Source organism: Gadus chalcogrammus, chromosome 11 (genome assembly GCF_026213295.1).
Source record: "Gadus chalcogrammus isolate NIFS_2021 chromosome 11, NIFS_Gcha_1.0, whole genome shotgun sequence".
NCBI lineage: Eukaryota > Metazoa > Chordata > Actinopteri > Gadiformes > Gadidae > Gadus > Gadus chalcogrammus.
Genome location: NC_079422.1, coordinates 1,862,715 through 1,886,710, shown reverse-complemented (window position 1 = coordinate 1,886,710; position 23,996 = coordinate 1,862,715). Strand labels below are relative to the sequence as shown.

The window sequence follows — 23,996 nt, the reverse complement described above, 5'->3', positions numbered from 1 at the left end:
GACATCATTTATTAGATAGGCCTACCTAATAAACCGTTGGAACACACAAGACCGGAACCCATAGCAACGCCGGTAAACAAACCCCGACTCCCGAGAAGCCCAATCCCTATGAGAGCTCCCCGCGCTACGGCCATCCGGAGGCACACAGAGCTTTTGGCCGTGATATTATATATACAATTATATTATATTATATACTACCAGGGCTCTACAGTGCGCCCATTTCACTCGCATTTGCGAGCGAATATTTCGGCGTGCGAACGAGAAAAACAAAACAGGAGCACACGTGCGAATGACTTCTCCACATCGCACTATACTGTGCGTTCACACCAAACGCGAAGGGACGAAACGATTCCATACAAAGCAACGATTCCATTTGCAGCGCGACATTTTTACCCGGCACGGGCGAGCGCGTTCACGTGGATTTCAGGTGGATTTGCAGCACGCCACTTTTGCTCGAGTTGAAATATTTAAACTTTGCCGAGACATTCGCGTGATGACAGCCAATCAGCGTTCAACAGCATAGCCACTGAGTGACGTGCGTAACGTAACAGCCAATCAGTTTTCAACCGGCCAACCGTTCCCTGCAGTGCAGTCCGGGGTGAACCGCAGAATGGAGGAGAAAGTGATTGTTGCCGTTTGCGACTCCCCAAGCTCTATATAGAATATTATACAATGGGGGACCTAAATCCAGCGATCTGATTGGTTCCCAACTGTTGTATAATTAGCGTATACACAACTGCTATCATGACGCCCGATCATTTTGTGAAAGTATCACTCCGCGCCTTGAAGAGGAAACCGTTACAAAGTATCGTAAGAAACTATCACACGGAGATTAAACTTGACCATGGAGGTTGTATAAAAGCAATAGCACAGTTCACAGTTCACTGAAGCCTAAAATCGGCGTAAATAAATAAATTGCCGGCGAACCGCTCTATCGGAGCCTTCTCTCAGAGGGACGCTAAAGTGTGTTGCATAGCGACCGTCGATGCATAGCGGCAGCCAGGAGGGACTACTTTTTTGTATTCTTTAATAAAAACGGCTATTTTGACTTTCTTGGTTTATTTTTAAATGTAGTGTGTCTATGACTTTCGTTTCGCCATAACAGTAACCATTGTATAAAAGCAATAGATCACTTCAGTCAGTGACATGTGCTCATTATACCACTGTGAAGGGGGTCGCCGGCCCTCCGCTGCCCGTCGGGGCCGGACAACGCCCCTTAACAGTGGTATAATGAGCACATACCACAGCCTGGCGTGATCTATTGCTTAAGTATATAATATAATATAATTGTATTGTATACATAATTTCACAGCCAAAAGCTCTGTGCGCCTTCGGCTGGCCGTAGCGTGGGAGGCGCTACGGGAGGGTTTAGTGGGGTTTGTTTACCTACGTTGCTATGGTTACCAGTCTTGTGTGTTCCACGGTTTATTAGGTATCTAAATCGCTGTCTAATCAATACTTAATTCACTGCCTCTTCCATGGTCATTACAATATTATGAATAGACTGCGTGGTGAAAGTTAATGCTGTTACTGTAGTCGATAAAGTCAACAAATTCAACCCCCGACTGGTTGAAGGATTTCGGATGGCTAGTTTATGATGCTAAGAACATGAAAATGTTCGGTACATTTTGTAAGGATGCCCCATTGGCAATGGCAAGCTCCTCTCTGTTTATAACGGGGAACCCTAATCTGAAACGCGATGCTGTGGTGAAACACATCGAGTCCACTAGGCATTCTCGCTGTCCCGATTTCTATGTAAATCGCACCCATCCCAATAACCCTGGTACGGTGGAAGCCGAAATTGGTGCTGTTTTGTGTAGCATAAATGTAATCTTCTGTGTAGCATAAATGTAAATGTAAGTCTATTTATTTGTCTTAATTTTGCTTTAGTAAGTTGTTGCTGTTGGTGTGTGCAATTTCTGCACGCTAATAAATGTTCGAAACAAAAACCTATTGTGCCCCCATTTTTTTCCCCTGTGCTCCTACATTTTTTAACTTAGGGGCACGAGTGCTCCTGAAAAAAAAGTTAGTGTAGAGCCCTGTATACTACTATTATATATAGAGCTCCGAGAGTCGCAAACGGCAACAATCACTTTCTCCTCCATGCTGCAGTACACCCCGGACTGCACTGCGCTGAGTTTGACGGTTGAACGCTGATTGGCTGTTACGTTACACATGTCACTCAGTGGCCACGCTGTTGAACGCTGATTGGCTGTCATCACACGAAATTCGTGTCAAAGTTGAAATTTGTCGCGCCACAAATCCTCGTGAACGCGCTCGCCTGTGCACGGCGAAAGTGTGGCGCGACAAATCAAAAAGATTCGCCCAATACGCGTCTATACCTTCACTTTGTATGGGATCTTGTCGTCCCGTTGCGTATGGTGTGAACGCACTGGAGAATTTTCAACACAGACAGCCAAAATTGACATTTTTATTCAGAAAATAGCCGGTGCTTTTGCTTCCTATAAAAAGCATGTTTGTGACACTGGATATCGATATGGATACGTCATCTAGCCTGCATGTGGAGGGCCACATAAGGTAAGAAAATGGTTTACGTAAACTTTGCTGCTGGTTCTGTTTGCTCGTGAATCGTGATGACCTGGCCAAAGGTTACCCACGGCCCTAAGCGATTGTGATCTGATTCTGGTTGGTGCTCCAGTTAGTATGCATTGTATATATATATTGCAGCTAATAGCAGCTACACACGGTGCGATTGCTATGCCAATGTGGTTATAGTTGGTTTTGTCTGATTGAGGTATGTGACGACTTGGAGCCTGGTAGGCCTATCCTGACATAAATATGTTCTCGCATAACCTGTGTGATTATCCTAAACTGAAGGGGATTTTATTTGCGGACAATTTTCTTATGATGTTGTAACGAGTGAAGTCTACATTGGTCCTTCGCAAGTGTTTACTGGTGGTCAGGATTTGGCAGATGCAATTCTCCTCTGGGTGCTTGTATTTTTCGTCTTTTTTTAATGCAGCATAACATATGCTACCAGCAGCCCTCGCTCGTCTTCAAAAGGCTGATGTTCAGTACCTCGTTTCATTTCGTACCCCCTTTACAGTCTGGCATTGTTTGTCTGGTAAACTTTGTGGATGTCAAGATAAGTGTTAAATTGCCAACACTGTTCTTTGTCCTGTGTGTATTAGTATTAAGCCTACATATCCCGAGCTAATACCCTGGTGTTTCCAACACCGTTTTGCAAAACAAGCCAAAACAATAACTGTGGTTTTCAACTTTTATTGTTCGAATAGGATCTTCATACGGCTGGCCCGAATGCCATTTTTCAGCCTTCGAATACTCGTTGGTTTTTCCGAGCGAATATTCGAATACTCGTTCCAGAAAAAAACACCATCAAAAACATTAATAATCCTTATATACTCCCTGGAACCGATTTTGACAGTATCTGCATATTTTGTTGAAGATTTAATAGCTTTTGAACGTTAATTAGTAGGCCTACGTAGGTTGAAGTTCCTTCGTTTTTCCCCGTGAAAGCGAACAGCTGTTGCTCCGTTCCAAATCAGCTGTTCTCTGCCATCTCAGCCCTTACTTCATCCTGGAACGTGCATCTTTTCAGGGAATTTGTACAATAAATCCATAACAAATACAGAATATTGATTGTCTTATGGGTCCATATTATATCCATTATATTGACCGGGTATTCCCAAGACGCTCACGCTCTGCAGCAAGCCAGTCACAGTTGATTGGCGCGGAGCTGTACAGCGAACGTAAACACTAAGCTAAGCTTTTAAGTATTACTTTTCCTCCAGAGATCCCGCTAATGTTGTGTTATAAAGTAAAGGGAAACAAGATATCTATTCTTCCTCCACCTCTCTCGCTTCTCTGCTTGGTGTCGCTTATAGTTTGCCTCCCTCGGTCTGGTAAAGTCACGTACGTGAAAAAAAAAAATAACGAAGCTCCGAATACTGATTTAAGCTTCAAATACTAATTTTCCGAACCAGTATTCGAATATTCAAATAATTTCAACACCTGACAATACACTGAGCATATTGTAATGCAGCGTTCAATGGATGAATAGCTTACATAAGGGTACCCAGCACTTTTCAGACCACACTCAAGCTTATGGTTATTGTCCCCACCACTTCTAAAAACAAACTGACGCCCTTGGCCTAGCCCCACCTGTTTTTTACATGTAGAAACGCCACTGCCTATGCATAACGTTGAAGTTCAGATTCAACTTTGCTTTAAATCCTAAAGGCTTATTCTCTTTAATCTCTGGCTGCTGAACACTGAAGCGCACCACGGCCAAAAAAAAAAAAAAAGTCCAGACCAGAACAATTACTGTGCCTCTGAACCGTTCATACGTTTAGTGGGACACTTTGCACTTTTTATTGCAGACATTTCGAATTCGATGAACATCAAATGTTTTACAATTGTAAAAAAACAAAACACAAAAAGGGATCCAACATAATAATAATAATAATAAATTGTATTTATAATTATTATTATTATTATTATGTTGGATCCCTTTTTGTGTTTTTTTTTTTTACAATTGTAAAACATTTGATGTTCATCGAATTCGAAATGTCTGCAATAAAAAGTGCAAAGTGTCCCACTAAACGTATGAACGGTAGCACTACTTTAACTTTGTTCTTCAACACAGATGAGATTGGATCTCAAAGGTTAGAGCAGAGGGACTATTGGAAAACAGGAGGCTGAGTTTCTAACTTCCTAACCGCAATCGAAACAACGTTGTTGTAGCCTACCTGTCTTCAGAACAATTTAATTTTTTCCATCATTCGGGCTGTATTAGATGTTAGGATAAATATGAACTAAGGCCCTCACAGATTAAGGTGCCAGACACAAATCCAATGCAACAATAATCGTGTTTAGTTCAAACATATTAAATGATGTAGGCCTATTTGTTTCGATTTTAATAAATGTTATTATATGTAATATTGAGGTAGCCTATTAATAACAATATCTCTCTCCTATTCTCTATTGATGGTATTTCTGTATGATGCTCTCACGATAAAGATTTACTTTCATATAGGCCTATTTGAAATTAATGTTCGTATTTTTGTGGGACTTGTAGGCTATATATCATCTATAGGCCTAGCAGGATTTATGGAAGTTACAGCACTGATGTCGCAACCCAGCCTCACGGAAATCACGTCATTTAATCTATTCAATCGTGATCTGGGACCAAAAAAAGCACAAATTTCAAACTCATTCTAAAAAGAAGAGATGAGGCAGCTACCATTTTTTTCTGTCGCGGTTTGCCGAGCAGCGCACCTGCATTAAATATATCCGTGAATTTTCACAATTTCTCAGAATCAAAGGTGAAAATAGAAACGGGTGGCCAAAAGCTGTCATATTGTTAGAAATGTGTGCTTTTGGCACGACAAAAAATGAAATTAAGTGTCCCAGATCACGAATGAATAGATTAAATGACTTGACAATGTCACGTATTTCCGTGAGACTGGGTTGGATATCAACACACTCCTCTGAAGCTGGGAATGTCCTGAGAGACAGTTAGTGGAGAGTATGGGCCTCGAGGGGCTCACGGGTCTCCTGCCCCCCGCACAGCCTCCTAGTCCGGCCGAGGCTTGACGGTCTTTCACAAACCAGTCGAATCTCTTTGTTTATTTAAACGTGGGCCATTGCATGTGAAGTCCAACATAAGGCCTTACATTACAAACACCTTGGCCTAGAAAGCAATCTATAAGGGAAGTATAGGCTACACTTAGGCCTATATTTATTTAAATAATCAAGGGGTATTATATGATATTTGTTTTTTTTTGCGGATGATAGCCTAATAATATTATTATTTTAAGGTAATCGCTACTTACGTTTTTTTTATTTATTTAAGAAAGTCGAAACACAGTTTAGAAACGAGGCAGCAGAGATAATAACTTATATAAGGCATTTATAGACATATGTAGTCTTTCGGGAGTTAACACATTCTCCGAGACTTAGGCTCGGTCATTGTAGGGTATTTACATGTCTAGGCCAACATTTTAGTAGTAGCCTATTTTCAAAAATGGCTATAGGCCTAGACCTCATCTCAGTGTTTGGTGTTCATCTCACGTGCGTTTATTTTCTAAATAAACGCCTTATATTAACTTGCATTTAAAGGCACCCAGTGCAACTTTCGAGGCTTAAAAATAAACATTACATTTCTTTTTCTTTTCTTTTTTACACGTAGTAAGTTTCAATAACTCCATACCATTACATACCGACATTCAAGCAGCAAAGATGAGACGTCGTTGTGTGGTGAGAACTGATAGAAAATCGATAACAACAACAATGCCGCCATTTTCTTTATTTTTTGTAACCTACAATAAATAAAGCAGGCTTCCAGTCAATGGAAAAATGGCTTCTCCCCACCGGCGATTGTTGTTGTTTACGATTTTCTATCAGTTCTCACCACACAACGACGTCTCATCTTTGCTCCTTGAATGTCGATATGTAATGGTATGGAGTTATTGAAACTTACTACGTGTAAAAAAGACTAGAAATTGAATGTTTATTTTTCATTGAATGTTTACATAAAGTTGCACTGGGTGCCTTTAAGACTAGCAATCCTGATTTCAAACTATTTTTTAATTTTATTCCTTTATTCCTCAGAATTTATGCAATGGCCGCGCGCGCGTTTCGACTTGTTTAGAGAACTCTTAAGCGCTTTGACGGGTCTGGAGAGCCACCTTTAGACAGCCATGGGTCCATCCTTGACCTTGACCTCCAGGCGGGTCTGCGCTATGGGGGATCGCTGCTGAGTTGGTGATCGGCTTAAAATAGGCCTATTTCACATTTGTTGGGTTATTTTGAAACAATGTGCGTACATATACAATTTCACTATATAGGCTAGGCCTAATTGCACAATTGATGCTTGAATTAAAGATAATTGGCGTAAAAGAAAGCAACGCCTTCTTTTGCGGATTTGCGGATTTATTTGTCTCTAAACGAACAAATGAACTGAAATGAAACCAAAGGCAAGTTCATTGTGCAACATTTTCACAAATTTCTTGGGAATTTTATTATAAATCTGCACTGACTCATTCCACATAAACTGATTAAATAAGCCCACACGTCTTTAGGTTTCGTCTTTTAATAAATAATACATAATCATTATTAGATTAGGCCAATGATATTGGCCTATGCTGACAAAAAATATGCTGATATTTCATGGTGCAGAATAGGTCGTAGCCTACTTTATTGAAATGAAGATAAATTAAACTAAAAGATAAACTAAATCAGTTATTTAGTTAACTAAAGAGGCTCACTATTTTGACGCCAGCTGTACTGTAGCCTACTTTTGAACAACTTAAAATATATTTTATGATGATTTCAACGTGTTATATGTTTGTTAGTATTTTGGTTTACTACCTGAAACATAGCTCCAGCCTGATCTGCGGGACCTGTGGTCTCGATGGCTCTCTTTTGCATATCACGTGCTTGGCCCTGACCAATAACCTTGCGATCTTAAGGTACCCAGACGAGTTGGTATCGGTTACTCTCACCGATTCCGTATCTCGGTTCAGTCGAGAGGTTTTGAAAAAGAACTGGTTGTCTAGATGTAGAGCATGCTATGACCGCATCATTACTCCTTCATTCTCTCTGGATTGACCCGGTGATGTTCCTCTACGACAACGGCATTGACGAAAGAAGTAAAAACATGGATGGATTTGCAGGAGGCAATTTTGCTGCAAACCAGTGTAGGAATTTGTTAGCGCATCCGACCTCGCTGGCTCCGAGCACCACCTACACCTCCAGTGAGGTGCCAGCTTCTGGCATCGGGGAGCCTGTCAAACAATGCAGCCCCTGTTCTGCAACTCAAAGTTCGCCAAATGCATCTTTGCCCTATGGATACTTTGGCAACGGTTACTACCCGTGTAGGATGTCACACGGCAGCGTAAAGACCTGTGCGCAGCCCTCCGGCTATGGGGATAAATACATGGATACATCCATCTCTGGCGAGGAGTTTCCGTCGAGGGCAAAAGAATATGCCTTCTATCAAGGCTACTCTTCCGGACCCTACCAGGCAAGCTATCTGGATGTCCCTGTCGTCCCTGCTCTGAGTGCTCCCTCTGAGCCCCGGCACAATGAGGCTCTGCTCCCCATGGAGCCCTACCAGCCGTGGGCCCTCGCCAACAGCTGGAATGGGCAGGTCTACTGCACCAAGGACCAGCCAAGTTCCAATGCTATATGGAAGTCCTCTTTGCAAGGTATTGTACATTAACCCATAGCAGTGCACGAATGTTGAAAAGTTTGTTTTACATGCTGGTTATAGGCATGCGATTATTTCTCATGCTGAGGAATTTACAAACTAAGTGACCTTTAATGTGATTAGAGATTTGTTCAGTCATACATAGCCCAGGGAGATATTGTTCATGCATTTGTATATATGCGTTGAAGTATGATAAGCGGGCCAATCACACAAATGTATGAATGTTTATTTTGAAACCAGGCCACTGAAGTGTGTTTCTTTGCAGAGCCTTTATCCGTAGGAGATGTGCATTCCGTCCGCCGTGGGAGGAAGAAACGGGTCCCTTACACCAAGGTACAGCTTAAGGAACTGGAACGGGAGTATGCCACCAATAAATTCATCACAAAGGATAAAAGAAGAAGGATATCGGCCCAGACCAATTTGTCAGAGAGACAAGTGACAATATGGTTTCAGAACAGGCGCGTTAAAGAAAAGAAAGTTGTCAACAAATTCAAGAGCACCAGTTAGCTTTGGGTATAATCATAGAGAATAAGGGACGCTCTGCCCCCCAATGAACTCTGAAACGTTATAATTTATTACCTAATGAACTGTCTATATGACCTAACGGGTTCTGCCGGATAGGCTATTCTGGACTCCTTTTCTTGTTGTTTCACTGGAAACACTCGAGTTAAACTCTCTATATAATGCGATATATATATATCTATATCTATATCTATATCTATATATATATATCTATATCTATATCTATATCTATATATATATATCTATATATATATATATATATATATATATATATATATATATATATATATATATATATCGCATTATATAGAGGCCCATAAGGTCTCTTTGGGATAATGCCCCTGGGTTAATCTGCGGGCCTCTTATTTAGGTCTTGCTTGCTTGTTATTTGGAATTGCTCATTTGTCTAGGCCAATTTGTCCAACAACTCTATTTGTTGTTCACAACGAACGAAAATATAGCTTGAACTCAAAAAATCAAAATCCAGTAGGCTATTATCAATAATAATAACTCTGGATTGGCACAAACAGATTCCAGGGACACCGAACAGAACCAGAAGTTGTTTTGTTGAAGTTCACACGCAGCATATTCAAGTATGACCCATCCAGTCATTGCTATTTTACAAAATACATATTTAAACATACTTTCTGAATGTAACGTACATTTTGCATTTTCAACTGCAATCGCAGAATATGTCCTAATAAATATTTGGAAGACGTGATATTCATTTTTGTTGGTTAACATTTTAATTGTGAGACGAGTAGGCCATAGGTTATACCAACAATGTATTTGACTGAATTGCTTTCGAATGATACTCGACGATTGATCACACAGGCTCATTAGATCTTAAAAGAAAGATCTTAGATCTTATTCAGCTTACCCTGCATTTTTCTGTTGACAAATTTCTCAGAGGAGTCACATGCAGTCTTGTGACTTATGTGAGTGCTGCATGCAGCGCTCAACTATTGTTCTACTTAAGTTTTATTCTTTCTTTCCTCACCTAGAGACTCCATTCCAATTTTAAAATTAGCTTGGGATCGCGCGCTTCTTTTCAGATTTTTTAAAAATATTCTACTTTTTAAGATATTCTACTTTTTAAGATATTCTACTTTTAAAATAGCCTACTATGTTTTTTTTTTAACATGAGCGTCAATGGGAGGACGGGGGAGCCGTCCTCTGGTGTTTAATACGTAATAACTAAATTCATTTCCCACCGTTTATCTTCGTTCAAATCATTTAACAAATTTCCACACTTGTATCTTCAATAATATCGAAACGGAATTTCGATATCTTTTAAATTTTCTTCAGTATCACAGTTTTAGTTTCATACCGGCTTCGTTTTCATCTGTTTTCAGGAGCGCGTAAGGACGTTCAGCAGTGTTGCCAGATTGGGCGGTTTTTCCCGCCGGATTGGGCTACTTTTGGAGGACGTTCAGGCAGTGTTGCCAGATTGGGCGTTCTTTCCCCCTCCATTGGGCTACTTTTAATCACACACCGGCTCGCTATTCTCTTAAAGACACACACACACACACACACACACACACACACACACACACACACACACACACACACACACACACACACACACACACACACACACACACACACACACACACACACACAATGCAATACATTTGACCTTTCAGACTCTTCAGTTCAATTAATTTTACGTTTCTGCATTTTTAACAATGCAGCATTCAGCTGTCACTTTATTTGATTCCAACATTTTCTTAAATGGTGTTCATCTTTACATTGTTTCCTCCATTTACTCCAACTTTTGTTAAAATCCCTTCTCTTGAATTAAGCCATTTAACATTTCTTTATGTCTTTATGTCCATTTTTTTATGTCTAAAATATTTTCAACCTCAATTTATACTACAGCACTCACCGCATTTTCTGCAGGAAAAGTATTTTCTAGTTTTAGAGTTGATGTTGCCATCTTGCGGCCAGACTGTGCTAGTACATGGGGCTAGTATTGGTGCTTGAACGTGTGTGTGTGTGTGTGTGTGTGTGTGTGTGTGTGTGTGTGTGTGTGTGTGTGTGTGTGTGTGTGTGTGTGTGTGTGTGTGTGTGTGTGTGTGTGTGTGTGTGTGTGTGTGTGTGTGTGTGTGTGTGTGTGTGTGTGTTTGTACGCGCGTGTGTCTGCGTGTGTGTGTGCGTTTAGGCGCCCAACCTGAATTTTCTTTAGAATTTTGTGAAATAATAGGCTAATACATTATAGAAAATTCATACAATTATTCTAATATATTATTTGATCATGTCTAGCTTTTTTTTTTTTTAAATAAACAATACTATAAACCATTTGTTTCACAATGGTTTTCAGCTCTCGTGTTGGGAAATATTTGTATAATTTGGTGTTATAGCCTAATTCAGAAACAATAAACTGTAATGGGACATTTCCAGACTAGAAGATGTAGGCCTAACTTATTTTCCGTAATAAATGCATGTTTTGCGATACCAGATAAGGAACCCCAATTTTGTCTGATAACGATGTGCCTTATCGGTCAACGTGAAATGGTAAAACGTGAGATCTAACAAGTATGCTGTATACTTTGCTAAAGCAATAGTGCAGTATAATGAATGTACCATAACATTGTTGATTTTTTTTTTTTAAAAAGAGCCAAATATCACTAGCGACGCCAACGGAATCAATCTCAGCGCTTTTGCAGCCAGCTATGCCACAAGCTATAAATGAAACGATGTGCTTACAAATAAGGTTTATTGGAGCTATGGAACAAACACATCGGAATGTTTATCAATGGCTGGACTATATTTACAACAGCAACAACAACAACAACAACAAGTATATTGATCAAGCTAATGGGGTAGAGAAAAACAAAATCCATATTACAGTTACAGCACTATTATGCTAGACTGAAAGATCGCGCATTTTAATTTTCCGATTGAAATTTCCATGTATTTTTTATGGTAGCCCAGTTTATGTTTTTTTCCGCTGTTTAAGGTCGTCATTTGTGCAAAGATCCAGCTATAAGGAAACGTGTTTTATTCAGGCCTATATCGGCTACTTCACTATAATTAAGAGGGAGGAGTATAGCTATCTTTCGTTGACTCATCTTCTTTTCAAATGTTGATTTCTCTGTATAATATGTCCATATTGTTTTAATATGTTTTATTGTAGGCCTATTTAAGTAAGAAGTGCACAAGGGCATACAGAAGGCTTTTAGAAAGGCATTTTTCATTTTTGAACAAATGATAACCACATTTAAAAAAAAATAGAAAGAAGTTAAGCTAAGAACGAGCTGGTTATTAAAGCATAAATTGTTCGACCTTAAATCACTTCACTTAAACGGGCCCATTGATCTGCAGCCCGACGACCACGACTGGGCCTTGCTTCTTTCCATGACCTTCCAGATGGTCCGAGGCCCAGAGCCGGCCCCTTCAGTCACAGCCAACTAGAGTCGGCCAAGCCGGTGTTTGTCAAGTCGCTCTCTGTTGCCGTATTGAACCTAATATTTGCGCAGTAGTTTGGTAAAACACGCATATCTGCATCTTCATTAATCTTCTTCATTTTTAATCTCGCAAAAGGCTTTTAAAGTAGGCCTATCGGAGATGCAGGAGTAGGCCTACATTGTGCACATAGTGGAGGAGAAGATTTCAATTATAGGCCTACATTATAGATTTAAGAATATATCCTACAAACAATTCGATTTATTTCTTAATTTGAGACTTTTGTTCAAGCTTTATTATTTATTAAAATACTACAACACACAAAAACAGATATCATAGAATAATTATATTTGTGGGATTTGTCTAATACAGCTGTGTAGCATACGTAGACGTAGACATGGGTCAAAATAACGATTTGGGCCTAATCCAATCCAAATATAAAATCTATTAAAAAAAGTCGGACTAAAAGTTATTATATCCATCTCAAACAATTCCCTTACTGACCAAGAAGCTGTTCCTGTTCATCCTCTCCATAAGTTTATCATTGTAAAACATATCCCATCATCTGAGACGTACGTGTCATTCAGTTGGTGGTCACATGTCCCTCTGATGGAGAGAGATGGATGGAAGCCCAGACCTCTGCTCATAGGGACCGAGCGCCCCGCCACGGAGGAGCTATGCGGGACTGTTACAGGCACTCTCCAGCCTCCCTCATTATTTAACACAGTCAATCCTCTTGTCCCGTTACATATTCTTACCCATCGTCTTCTCTGCCCCCTTCTCTGTCCCGTCCGTCAGCTTTCAGGGATTATGGCACTGATCCGTCCAGTAATTGGCCCAACAGGGGAAGCCTCTCCTCTTACTGCTAATCTGAGGACTTCGTGCACAGAGAACACCCTTCACTGGGAGAGATAGGCCTACTGGTGAAGGGTCCTAGCTCAAACCCACCGCCCTGCTTCTATCGCAATGTAGGTAGAAACTGAGTAAAAGCATTTTATCAGTTTCTGGACAGCGCCTACGGTAATGGGGAAATACCCCAACAGATCATCCCGAAGGCACTGAATTTAATAGACCCTCGGCCCCCGGCTCCGACCCATGTCGCGACACGGGGCCGAGGAGCCGAGACGAGGAGAGTTGCAGTCCGAGTCGTCCTCCGGCCACAAAGAGGAGCAGTACAGTAAGAGAAGCAGTAAGTAGTCTGACAACCATTCTCACTGCTGCTCTTAAAGCTTTTATAACCTGTTTTATAAGCATGCAAGGTTTATGGAGGGCCTGCAGATTTACTTTAACCTTCTTATAGACGACAAGGTCACGTGCTTGGGATTGAAATGGGCAGTGAAGACATCAGGAATTTTGGTACAATTCCAGTGTGGCAAATTTGATAATTTCTTTCACCATTTATTGAACCTGTTTATATATATATATATATATATATATATATATATATATATATATATATATATATATATATATATATATATATATATATATATATATATATTTAAGCAATAGATCACGCCAGGCTGTGGTATGTGCTCAACACTGTTAAGGGGCGTTGTCCGGCCCCGACGCGCAGCGGAGGGCCGGCGACCCCCTTCACAGTGGTATAATGAGCAGGGGCGCTGCCAGGAATTTTGGGCCCTATGAAAGATTCTAATTTTGGGCCCCCCCCCCCCCCGACTGTTTTGGTAAACATGGCCCAGCATCACAATAGCACTTCAGTTAGACTTTTCATTGCCCCTTCATGGAGTATGGGTTTGTGTGACTTTAAATAAGGGTATGAACTTACTTATTAAACGTATTTCATTCAGTTAGTGACATCATGTAATTCAAGTAATAAACTAAGTATTTATAGCCTACTGTCTTTTAGGCAGCAGTCTTATACATATTGTCCAATAGCTGCTTAAACACAATTTTACAACAATGTCCTTCTCTCATGCTAAAATTGGACTTGACCCAGTTTGGTTTCAACACATTAACTTTTCAGCAAATCCAAACACACTGTTTTCCACACAACACAAATACCTATGGAAATCCAATGGAATTTTGTGTTGAAAAGAAAGCTGTGTGTATAGATTCATAAAGACAGAAATGTGATTGTTATGCTAAAATTGTCTGTAAGCAGCTTGAAACTGTACTACAATTGTCAGTTTGATTATTGGTTGCCCATTCATGTAGTTAGTGATAGGCTACATGAGCTGAGTATTGTGTTTTATTTTGAAAATTGACCGGATGCTCTATGGCTTTTACTTTTTCTCTTCCTGCCCTGCTCGATCTGCTCTGTTGAAATTGACGCGGTTCAGCAACGGCTTGCGGCAAAAATAGAAATGCTACGGAATGATAGCGCTGCGGCACGGCGAGCTGCTCCTGGGACGTTGCTGAGACGTTCCGCAGCCGCGCCCGGTGGAAATGGTCTCATTGATTAGAGTAGAACCTATCTGCTGCGCTGCGGTGACCGCGGCCAAGACGTGCCGCAGCAGTAACGTTGCCGTAACGCGTCCGGTGGAATCAAGGCTTTACGATGGGTGGAGGATAGTAAACAGGGGTATTCAACAATATGTAGTGATTCAGTTGCAGCTTTCATTTCATTAAAATAAGGAAAATCCAAGACCTGACCTCAGCCAGCCCAGCCGCTCTGTACACCTGCTGCCAGTGCCAGCATCTCACATTTCGGATCCTGTTCGATTCAACGCATCGCGCGTTGCGGCCGAACCATTTCGCAAGAGCTCAGGGGGAAGGGGAAATGACAATATGTTAAAGAATAAACGAAAACGTTATGGAAATCGACAGTTGTGAGTTTAATAAGTTTATTTCCAATTACCATTTCTTTGTAATGAGACATTTAAAAAAAAAAAAAAAAGGCAAGAATATGAATATTATATTATTAATTGCCATCCGCGGGCCGTGGGCCGTGCTGCGTTGGGCTGGGCCATTAGAATCAGTACCACTTTTCCCCGCCATGCAGCGCCCCTGATAATGAGCACATGCCACTGACTGAAGTGATCTATTGCTTTTATACAACGGTTACTGTTATGGCGAAACGAAAGTCATAGACACACTACAATTACAAGAAAGTCAAAGTAGCCGTTTCATTCAAGAATACAAAAAAGTAGTCCCTCCTGGCTGCCGCTATTCATCGACGGTGGCTATGCAACACACTTTAGCGTCCCTCCGAGAGAAGGCTCCGATAGAGCGGTTCGCCGGCAATTTATCCTATGGAGCAGTTCACTCGCCGTGTGCCTAAGCTTTCGTTAGTCTCTCCATCGCCTTGCTCACTCCCGGAGTAACAACATTTACACCCTCCCCATCATCCAACATATGTTTTACTTTGTAACTGTTTCTACCTCCAGGCGCGGAGTGATATGCAAACTTTCACAAAATGATCGGGCGTCATAGCAGTTATGTATACGCTCATTATACAACAGTTGGGAACCAATCAGATCGCTGGATTTAGGTCCCCCGTTTGTATAAATATATTTATACATATATATATATATATGAATATATATATATATATATATATATATATATATATATTTATATATATATATATTTATACATATATATATATTCATATATATATATATATGTATAAATATATTTATACAAACGGGGGACCTAAATCCAGTGATCTGATTGGTTCCCCACTGACGCCCGATCATTTTGTGAAAGTTTGCATATCACTCCGCGCCTGGAGGTAGAAACAGTTACAAAGTAAAACATATGTTGGATGATGGGGAGGGTGTAAATGTTGTTACTCCGGGAGTGAGCAAGGCGATGGAGAGACTAATGAAAGCTTAGGCACACGGCGAGTGAACTGCTCCATAGGATAAATTGCCGGCGAACCGCTCTATCGGAGCCTTCTCTCGGAGGGACGCTAAAGTGTGTTGCATATATATATATATATATATATATATATATATATATATATATATATATATATATATATATATATATATATATATTCATACTAGCCGATATTATTATTATTTTAATTATTCTAATTTTTATAAGTATTATTTACGAGATATATACAATAGGAGGCAGTCAAATATAAATGAGTGTATGATGGGTAATTATTATTTTTTCATTCTGGCAAACACACATGAGGATTTTGACTTCATTCTTTTATAGACATTTATGATTATAACAGTTTAATCCTGCAGTGTGGCAAATTTGATAATTTCTTGCACCATTTATTGAACCTGTTTATAATATATATATATATACATCTATACATGTATGTATATATATATATATATATATATATATATATATATATATATATAATTATATATAGTTATATATAACTATATATATATAGTTACATATATACCAGTGGAGGCTTCTCCATTGAGGAGAGGGAGGAAGATCCTCCCTAACATTGTTGAGAATAAAAAATGTAGATTGCCCAGACTATTGTAATGAATTAATGCCCTTAAATATGACTACTTTATTGCCTTTGAATATATAATGTTCGTTTCCCTGGGTAAAGGGACATTAGCACCCCCTATCGCCTTTTGACAATTACTTCAGGGAGGAACGTCCTCCCTCCGCCTCCGTTGACTCCCATTCATTTTCCCGAAAGTACTGGCAGCCGGTGGATAACATGGGTTTCAATGGGAGAGAGGAGGAAAATCCTCCTCTGAGTGGGTGGGACCTTAAGGGGTCTGATTCGCGCAAAAATCTATCCGTCTGCGCTATGAACCAATAAGCAGGATCCCTGGATGTTGAGCAGTGTTGCCAGATTGGTCCGATTTCCCACCCAATTGGGCTACTTTTAACCATGTTAGGCTGGAAGAATTATCATTGGGCGGGAAATCTGCCCAATCTGGCAACGCTGTCGATAACAAACCCGGTCTGCGTTGCCGCGGTGCTCAGTCTGAGAGACGCAGAGCAAGTGAAATCTGCGATAGCGAGATCCTAAATGCACAATGGAAACATTGGAAACGGAGGACATTGTTAACGTCTTATTACAAAAAGCATTCCATTCATTCAGTTACAGTGCTAAGTTAGCGACCAAAGAAAGAGGTAGACCACTTCCCAAAATCAAGGTCACCAGAAGTTATGGCAACGTCAGTGTTGTGAGTGCTACATGGTTTGCTAGGTACGCATGACTTACTGGTAGCATTACAAGCAATTGTAACTGAAAATAAACATAGCTTAATAACTTCAGTCAGTGAGGGCAAAAATAGGCCCAATGATAGGCCCAGATTTTTTTTAATTTACTTTTACAAATCAATAGTAGGCCTGATTTCACTAATATGTTTTGCATCCTTTCCTTCTCAAATTACAGTGATGCCACTGGTGGCTTTGTATACATTTTGTTCACATAACTCCCTCCCTTCTATTTTCTAGTTCGCCAAAACACCCTGAAACAACTTGAGTCTCACATTCTTATGCCACCATACACCAACAGTGCAAGCAGGCCAATGGCAACCAAGCGCAGTAGTCCTTCCTCCCTCACTTTAAAAACGACCAGCCGCCAATGATATATACATATATATATATACATATATATATATAGATTAGAGCTGTCAGTTAAACGCGTTATTAATGGCGTTAACGCAAACCAATTTTAACGGCGTTAAAAAAATTATCGCGCAAATTTTTTTTTTTTTTTTTTTTTCTTTGGCTCAAAACAAAGAAGCAGTAGCCTGACTGCTATGTTCAAATCAAATGACATTTGTTCAAAGCAGTCGTTTAATTGCACTATAGAATCTTTTTTTATATCGTCCTGTTTTTATCAGTATATGCCAATGTTATCAATAAAAAATCATTTGCACAAGGCAAGCCGATGCACTTCACCATGTTGATAAGAGAATTCAAATGAGAAGAATTATGGGACACAGAAATCAAGGGATATTTAGCATAGAAAAATAATTTGCGATTAATCGTGAGTTAACTATGACGTTAATGCGATTAATCACGATTAAATATTTTAATCGCTTGACAGCTCTTATATATATATATACATATATATATACATACAAACATACATACATATATATATATATTTATATATATTAGTGCTGTCAGGCGATTAAAATATTTAATCCCGATTAATCGCATTACTGTCATAGTTAACTCGCGATTAATCGCAAATCTTTTTTCTATGCTAAATATCCCTTGATTTCTTTGTCCCATTAATTGTTCTAATTTTAATGCTCTTATCAACATGTGCATCGGCTTGCCTTGTGCAAATGTTTTTTTATTGATAACAACATTGGCATATACTGATCAAAACAGGACGATACAAAAAAAAAGCCTATAGTGCAATTAAACGATGAACATACAAACATACTGCCTTGAACATAGCAGTCAGGCTACTGCTTCTTTGTTTTGAGCCAAAGTAGCAGTAGCTTCTTTGGCTTTTCTTTTTTTTTAAATAAGAATTTGCGTTAATCGTGCGATAAAAATAATTTACGCCGTTAAAATTGGTTTGCGTTAACGCCGTTAATAACGCATTTAACTGACAGCACTAATATATATATATATATACATATACATATATATATATATTATATTATATATATATATATATATATATATATATATAATATATATATATATATATTATATTATATATATATATATGTATATATGTATATACCGGCCATACAACCCTGAACACGCCCGATCTCGTCTGATCTCGGAAGCTAAGCAGGGTCGGGCCTGGTTAGTACTTGGATGGGAGACCGCCTGGGAATACCAGGTGCTGTAAGTGGTGTCGGGTGGTGGGCAATAGGTGGCACTCTTCCCTCTGGCCCCTTCACTCATCAATCCCGATGCCCCAGTGCAGTGATGGGGACACTGTGCTGTGGAAGGTGCCGTCCTTCGGAGGAGACGTAAAACCGAGGTCCTGACTCACTGTGGTCATAAAAGATCCCAGGACACTTATCGCAAAGAGTAGGGGTTTCCCCGGTGTCCTTGCCCAACCAGGCTCATTCAATCTGGCCCCCTAATAATCCTCCTGTACAATTGGCTGACTCATCAATTCCCTCATTCTCCACCTCAAGCTGGTGTGTGGTGAGCGTTCTGGCGCAGATTGGCTGCCGTGCATCACAAGTGGGTGCTACACACTGGTGGTGGTGAGTTAGGTCCCCCCCTTCTGTAAGCGTCTTTGGGTCATTGAAAAGCGCTATATAAATATAATGAATTATTATATAGGCTACATACACATACATATATACATACACATCAGGGATGGAAATTAACACCCGTCACCCACCATTTGCGGGTGGATTTGTATGGTGGCCGTAGAATTGTGTCACTTCACCCGCCACTGTGTCGGGTAATACTTTCCAGTAAGGTCCGATCAAATTTGCATATTTAATCGTTATACGGCGCTGCGCAGTTCCACAACCATTACTGTCAACATCCGGTGGAAGTACCATATCGGCTCGGCTTCCAGATCGGCTCGGGGTCCGTCGTCTGCTGATTACGTCACACAATAGCTATCTACAGCAATAAGGTTTTTTATGGCTTAAATTAAAGAGCCTGTAATGATCTTTCATTTTGAACATAGACCATTCCCAACCTATCTGTATGGATAGTTTTCTTCTAAAAACAAAACATCCCTCGGAATCATCTTGGCTGTTAAGATAAGCCGTCCGTGTTGCCAGATTGGGCACATTTTCAGCCTAATTTGGCTACTTTGAATCACGTTCGGCTGAAAAAACGGGACATATGCCCAATCTGGCAACACAAACCGAAACTAGACCTACTCGCGCTCACACATGTGCTCGCTGTTGCCTGTGGTTGCTATGACTACAGCCAGAGCTACAGCACAAAACAGCCAATCACAACTGTCCGACGTACAGCCAATCACAATGTACGCCCATTCAAGCGTACAGCCAATGATATTGTGTAGTAATCAGCAGACGACGGACCCCGAGCCGATCTGGAAGCCGAGCCGATATGGTACTTACACCGGCCCCCTTCTTCTACGCCTCTTTTGCTGAACTGCGACTGTCCGGCATCCGGGATAATAGGGCTCTCAAGTCTCACGCATTCGGCGTTTGACACACGCAATTCAACCCATGCACACGCTCACACGCCACACTTCGTATTCTCACGCAGAGAAATTACCAGGATAGCGCTCACCAATTTGGGCCGCTATTTAACAGTGTTACAGGTAGGAATCAAATGGGTTTCCCGTGCATAGGGTAACCAGACATCCTCTTTTGCCCGGACATGCCCTCTTTTTAAAAAAATGTGTGTCCGGGATTTTATTAAAGCCTCGTACATGTTCACATTGAATTTGCGTTGCGTTTCTCTGGGTCGTTCACAAACTAGTTAGGCTACGCCCTCCCCTACTCAGTTCTGTTCGCTTTGCATTGGTGGAAGTGAGTAGGGGGCGTGGTTAAGTAGAGCCTTCAGATTGGAAGGTTTGACTTACGCAGTTACCGTGTGTATTTATTTTTTTACCATTATTGTATTGTAGGGACAAACATTAACAAATTTCTCCCACAGGGGATTGATAACGTTCTATCTATTTAACAGAAAGAAACACTTGGTCATACTTTACATAGGCTACTTTACCACAGCATTGGCCTACAGAATGCCACATAAATATATAATTATGTTTTTGCACGTTTGCAACGTTTAAAAGTTCAGGGTATAAAGTTCAAGTGTATGCCTCTACTTGTATTGCTTAGGCCAATAGCCTTTTGGGGCAGTGTTTTTTCTGAATATTAGTGTTAAGGGCCAATAATGCTTACTATCATACGTTAGTTACCATGTCTGTGGACACATTTGTATTCAGGCACTAATTAGATTGACTTATGATGGTGTAGCCATGCATGTTGTTTTATTGTTAATATGCCAATTCGTTTTTTATTGAAAATACTTTGTATAGATGCATTATCCCCAACTTGTCATCGTAACACCTTTGACATTAACATGGCAGATACCTGTGTATCGTTTATCATATGCGGTAAGAGTGTAACATTTTCAACTCAGTTCCTTGGTAGCACCTACTTGCAGTAAGAATCACTTCGGATGGAAAAAATGATGTGTATGAAAAACACTTTTCTTATCTATTGTTACTATTACATTGTTTAAAATGTACGCATACATCAAAAAAATATATAGCGCATAAAAAGTGGCTGGTAAAAAAGATGAGAGGCTGGTAGATTTCTAAATCTACCTGCCACAGTGGCTAGTGGGCAAAAAAGTTAATTTCCATCTCTGATACACATATATATATATATATTATCCATACACACATATATATATATATATATATATATATATATATATATATATATATACACTTACTATATACATACACGATATTTTGATTATTTTAATTATTATAAGTATTATTTACTATATGAGACCAATACAATAGGGGGCAGTCATATATAGCCCATATCATGGGTAATTATTATTTTTTTCATTCTGGCAAAAACACATGTTGAATTTGTGGGGACAAGCGGGAATAATTATTTTTAAACACTATTCAGACGGTTCGTTTCCAGATTTAGAATAGCATGGCCGCACATCATAGGCCTACTAATTGTAACACTGCAAACAACCAAGGTACGGATTTTTGGGCGCGTCGTGTTTTACGGCTACACACACTTGTTGACCTTCCAAGATCCTGTTGATATGTCATCATGATCATGTTTTATGTTATATATCAGACTTAATCAGAGGCGGAGTTGCCATCGGGACGATCGGGAGGTTTCCCGTTGGGCCGGTCCACTTATGTGGGCAGCGGCAGTAATTCGGGCCGCTGGCACACTAGCGGCCACTGTGTAGTAGGTCACGCGAACGAGCAATCGCGAAATGCACGAGATCTCCGTCAGGATCCCCCGGCCAGTGCCTCGCAACATACCTCAAAACCCGCCCACCCCCCTACTCCGCCCCTGGACCTACTTTACATTTCATCTCTGTTTTTCTTGGTGATGCAGGAAGCGCAAGGAGGAAGCGCAAGAACAGATGCCCCATCTCAAAGTATCAGATCAGGGAACTAGTTTTTCTCCAGCATCAACAAAGAAAAGCGCGTTCCACTGTCAATGATGTTGAACCTCACAGACCGCCAGGTGAAAATCTGGTTAAAATCAGGAGAATGAAAGAGAAGAATCTGAATAGAGATCGCTTACAGTAGGCTACATGCTATAGGCCTAAGTGAACAAAGAATGCCGTTGGCATGCGTTTTATATCGATGCATACATTTTCTATATTATCGCTCAGATATTTATCAATGTTATGTGTTGTAGGCTATTATAATTATATTCATAATAATAATAGGGCTTATAATAATAATTAACAACATTCGTGTAAAGTTTAATCCAGACAAATGATATTTGAATGAGCCGTTGGTAGGTTACAGAACGTTTTTTTGCACAGCACAGAAAAAGTTCACTTTTATGATTTGTGAAAGGCAGCCTGAACATTTTTAATAATCAAGAATGGCCGCTGTAATATATATATATATATAGGCCCTATATATCATTTTTTTTAAATTATAGAACAAAAAATTATGTTCTGTCAAACTTATGCCTATATGAATGTTGTATGACAGATATTGGATTATACGTTTGCCAAGAATGGCCGCTGTAACATATTTATAAATATATATATATATATATATATATATATATATATATATATATATATATAGGCCCAATATATACGTAAAAATTTATGTTCTGTCAAATGTATGCCTATTTATGAATGTTGTATGACAGACATTGGATTATATGTAGGCCTACGGTTGCCATTTAAAGGGCTACAGAGTACCATCATGTGAAATGTTATTCTGGTCCTGTTTTTATCCGACGCACGTGAGTCTGATCACATTCATGATCTATCGGCCCTTCTGCCGTCATTTCTGGTGGCTTGAAATTTGATCAGGCATGGTCTTTTATTTTGTATCCATTACAAAGGAACACAAGGCGGAGCGGGCAGGCTCAATAAACCCTTGCAACCCAACACATAAATATTTCAACTATTCTCCTGGAATAATGATGTCATTACGTAAACTAAACATTTCAACGTGAAAGCCAACCGTCTTGATTTAAGCAAAGGCCTACTTCTAAAATACTCAGATATCGGCTTAGGTCTACTCTTTAACTGATTGGATGTTCCAACCGGTTGCCTTTTATCAATTTGTATTCGATAAATGAATGCACTGCTTGCATGGATTATTACCCTAGTAGCAGTAAGAAGAAAGAGCTTCAGCAAAAGGCCTGTGATGCTCTTAGCATGCATCCTCTATGGCCGTGATTGCGTTACATCCTCCCAGTTGCTCCAGCAACTTGGCCATAAAACGCGCATTCGTCTGGAGCATTTGGAGTGAAGAGCAATAAACCGTCCGAGACCAAGGTTATTAACTGTGACTAGGGCTGAAAACAACGACTGGGAGCACTGAAAGCTTACGTTCACGGACCTTCCAGCGTCATCTGTTTCAGCGTCTCATCGCGGATGGAGTACCTACCTACCCTGAATGAAGCATGCAGGGAGCTCCGTGGTAGGCTATTCTTTCCACTGGGGGGCGCCACTTTGATGAAAGTCATTACCGTGAATTTAGACTTTTAAGGACTGTCGAGCGATATCCAAAAAGACTACCTGAGATATCCAAAAATGCCTGAATTATAAAGGTAAGCAGGAAGCATAATTATTTAACGTTCGTTGTGTGTGTGTGTGTGTGTGTGTGTGTGTGTGTGTGTGTGTGTGTGTGTGTGTGTGTGTGTGTGTGTGTGTGTGTGTGTGTGTGTGTGTGTGTGTGTTTGTGTTTGCTAATTTTGTTGTATGCGGGGATGGGTTAACCCAGGGGTCACAAACCTTTTTGAACCTGAGAGCGACTTCATGGGTACTGAGTCATACGAAGGGAACCCAGTTTGATACACTCTTCTGAAAA

General features: G+C 40.1%; 2 protein-coding genes, 1 non-coding gene and 1 pseudogene across 3 annotated transcripts in view; all 4 read left to right on the top strand.

Moving 5' to 3' along the window:
- The first annotated feature begins 7,555 nt into the window (after positions 1–7,555).
- LOC130391457 (homeobox protein Hox-A13b-like) lies at positions 7,556–8,822 on the top strand. The gene is made up of 2 exons (XM_056601604.1): positions 7,556–8,192; positions 8,460–8,822. Exons 1-2 carry the CDS (start codon positions 7,556–7,558, stop codon positions 8,699–8,701), a joined length of 879 nt encoding a protein of 292 aa, XP_056457579.1. The 3' UTR covers positions 8,702–8,822.
- A 3,464-nt stretch (positions 8,823–12,286) lies between these two features.
- Positions 12,287–22,241, top strand: LOC130391607 (homeobox protein Hox-A11b-like; annotated as a pseudogene).
- On the top strand, positions 18,732–18,851 carry LOC130392624 (5S ribosomal RNA). The gene has a single exon (XR_008897016.1). It is a non-coding gene; the product is annotated as a 5S ribosomal RNA (ribosomal RNA).
- A 1,319-nt stretch (positions 22,242–23,560) lies between the features above and the next one.
- Positions 23,561–23,996, top strand: part of LOC130391606 (src kinase-associated phosphoprotein 2-like) — a 4,383-nt gene continuing 3,947 nt past the window's right edge. Inside the window, exon 1 of the mRNA XM_056601823.1 lies at positions 23,561–23,606. Within this exon, the coding sequence (XP_056457798.1) occupies positions 23,561–23,606 (46 nt within the window). The remainder of the gene's footprint in view (positions 23,607–23,996) is intronic.